Source organism: Pinus tabuliformis, chromosome 6 (genome assembly GCF_031772625.1).
Source record: "Pinus tabuliformis cultivar Carrire ecotype Pingquan chromosome 6, CPIR1, whole genome shotgun sequence".
Taxonomy (NCBI): Eukaryota; Viridiplantae; Streptophyta; class Pinopsida; order Pinales; family Pinaceae; genus Pinus; species Pinus tabuliformis.
The window spans coordinates 1616643811-1616646602 of NC_142292.1; the positions used below are offsets into that span (position 1 = coordinate 1616643811).

Genomic DNA, 2792 nt, shown 5'->3' on the forward strand with positions numbered 1-2792 from the left:
ACCTTCGCGAGGAATAAGACAGGGTGATCCTTTATCCCCTTTCCTATTCGTTATCCTCATGGAGGGTCTCAGCAGAATCATAGCCAAGAAGAAAGTTGAAGGGGTAATTAAGGGTCTTCAACCAATCCCGTCTATCCCTGCTACCACCCATCAGCAGTTTGTGGACGACACTATATTACACGACATCCCCACAGTGAAAGAGGCCTTGGCATTCAAGGAAATCTTAGATCTCTTTAGCAGAACCTCAGGAATGGAAATCAATTTTTCCAAATATACAATTTTCTTCTTCAATACTCATCATGCTATTCAGGCTCACCTTTCTCAACTTCTAGGTTTCCGGATAGGCGGTTTACCTTCGAGATATTTAGGAGCTCCCCTTACTCTGCGACCTTGGTAGAAAGTGCACTGGGAAAAGATCATAGCCAACATGGAAAACACATGCAAACATTGGACGCACAGGGCGCTCAACTTTGCCGGAAGATTAATCCTCACCAAGGTTGTGTTACAGGCTATACCGCAGTACTTATTATCCATGCTACCAGCCCCCAAGGGGATTCTTCAAAAAATCAGAGCTATACAGAGATCCTTTTTATGGAGTGGGAATGGGGACAAGAGAAAATGGGCGCTAGTAGCCTGGAACAAATTATGCAAGCCGAAATATGTGGGGGGACTAAATCTAGTGGATCCAGCAGTTGTCAACATAACCTGTGGTGCAAAGCTATGGTGGAGATCAATTAAAGAGCCCAATTTTCCATGGGCGAGACATTGGAAATACAAGTACATCCCAAATTGCAATCATCAGGATCTCATAAGATTGTAGGAGGTTCCAGAGGGCTCGCCCATATGGAATCTTGCAAGACAAAACTGTAGCCTAGTGCAGGAAAATAGCTTCTGGGAAATACGCAATGGAAGGTTGGCCCTGTTTTGGGAAGATGCATGGCAACAATTCCCAAAATTAGACACCCCAGAGCTATTCTATCTCAAACAGATCAGCCAGAATGAAGGCAGAAGCAGAGTCTGCCATTACTGGGACCAAAGCAGCAGAGATGCAAGCTGGAGAGAATGGATACATCTCAACGCTGACAACAACATTGAGGGAAATGAAAGCACAAAACAACTCAACAGTCAGATTCTTAAAAGAAAGATAAGGAAAACAGAGGAAGATGATCAGCTAAGATGGGGTATGACAGGAAATGGAAATTTCTCACTAAAAGAAGCAAGGGAAATGATAGTAAAGGCAGAACAGGAGGAAGCAGTGCCCTGGTGCAACAAAGTGTGGGATAGCCTATTTTGGCCGAAAATTAAGACATTCCTATGGCTACTAATGTGGAACAAAACCCTGACATGGGACAATCTGCGCAGAAAAGGGTTCGGTGGACCTTCCAGATGCCCAATGTGCTTAGGAGAAGAAGAAACTATAAACCACCTATTTAATTCGTGTGACTGGGCAAACCATCTATGGAACTGGATGGAGGGAATTCTACGGAAATCAGACCGTGATCGAGAGTCCATCCAAAACACGATTCTAAACTGGCAAAACAATTTTTCCAAAAACCAGAGAGTCAATAACATCTGGAAAGCCATGCCAGGTTTCTTATTGTGGACAATATGGAAAGAGCGCAATAGGAGGGTATTTCAGGATGAACACAAAAACACTGAGCAATCAAAAGTAACTATTCTAACAAATAATAAACAATTGATTCAGACAAAATGCAAGGTGGATCCCAATGAGAAGCCATTGGCTCGGGACTTACATATCTTGAAGTGCTTTCAACTGGAAGCCAACCACATCATCACCACGCCGAGACACCAGCAACAACCAAACTCGGAGGCCAACAGATGGAATTGCCCACCAGAGGGAGGTCTGAAGCTGAATTTTGATGGCGCCTCCAGAGGAAACCCCAGGATAGCTGGCACTGGAGGTGTTATTAGAAACCAGGAAGGAGAAATTATGCATATTTACTGCAGGGCGTTGGGAGAAGGCACGAACAATGAGATGGAGTTCGCGGCGTTAGAACAAGGGCTGAGAATTCTAAAGAATTTACCGACTAGCAATGCAGTGGTGGAAGGCGACTCGTCCCTGGTCATCTCAGTCGCAAAGAAAATTCAGGGAGGCACTCAGGCTTGCAAAGCTACGAGACACTGGAGGCTAGCCAAGGTGACGGAGAACATTGCACAGTTAATTGGCGAAATGAAAGGATTAGTCTTTCAAACGGTGAGGCGTAAGGCAAATGGGCTGGCTGATTACTTGGCAAACTACAACATTGACAACCAAGACAGGGGATGGGACAGCTGTTGGCAGCAAGTGGACAGTCCGAGCCTTAAGGAGAGATGCTTACAGCTGGCAAGAGAGGACTTGGGCAATTTAAACCGGGCTTAACCGGAAAACGGTAGAATATTACGGCACCTCAAAATGGAATACTCGGGAGACGATATGAGTGGTGAAAGTTGGCACAGGACGAAAGGACAAGTTCGGCGAAAGCATTTATGGCAACAGAAGGTGCACAGAGATTACATCTACAATTTGATATATCGAAGGGACTACTGCAGCTGCCTCTTCAGCAGGATGGACATTTGGCACGAATACATTCATCAAGGTATAAGCAACATTTATTTTCAGATCTGGAGGTATCACGTAGCATTCACAGCCATCTACAGGAACTATGATGATAGTACTCCCACGATGTTTCGGGAGGTGAGGCTCATCATGGGAAACCTCAAGGCGAAAGGCTATTTAACAAACAGTTGGAGCAACGATTCCATTACTCTTTCTAAGGGTATTACTCTGGGTT

At 44.9% G+C, this 2792-nt stretch overlaps 1 protein-coding gene across 1 annotated transcript; it reads left to right on the forward strand.

The window, feature by feature from the left end:
• The first annotated feature begins 1468 nt into the window (after window positions 1-1468).
• LOC149265089 (uncharacterized) lies at window positions 1469-2380 on the forward strand. Its single transcript, XM_089401742.1, has one exon. The coding sequence runs from the start codon at window positions 1469-1471 to the stop codon at window positions 2378-2380; it is 912 nt and encodes a 303-aa protein (XP_089257868.1).
• Window positions 2381-2792: the final 412 nt, after the last annotated feature.

Coding starts and splice junctions, on each gene's coding strand:
- LOC149265089 (XM_089401742.1), top strand. CDS start 1,469: ATGGAGGGAATTCTACGGAAATCAGACCGTGATCGAGAGTCCATCCAA.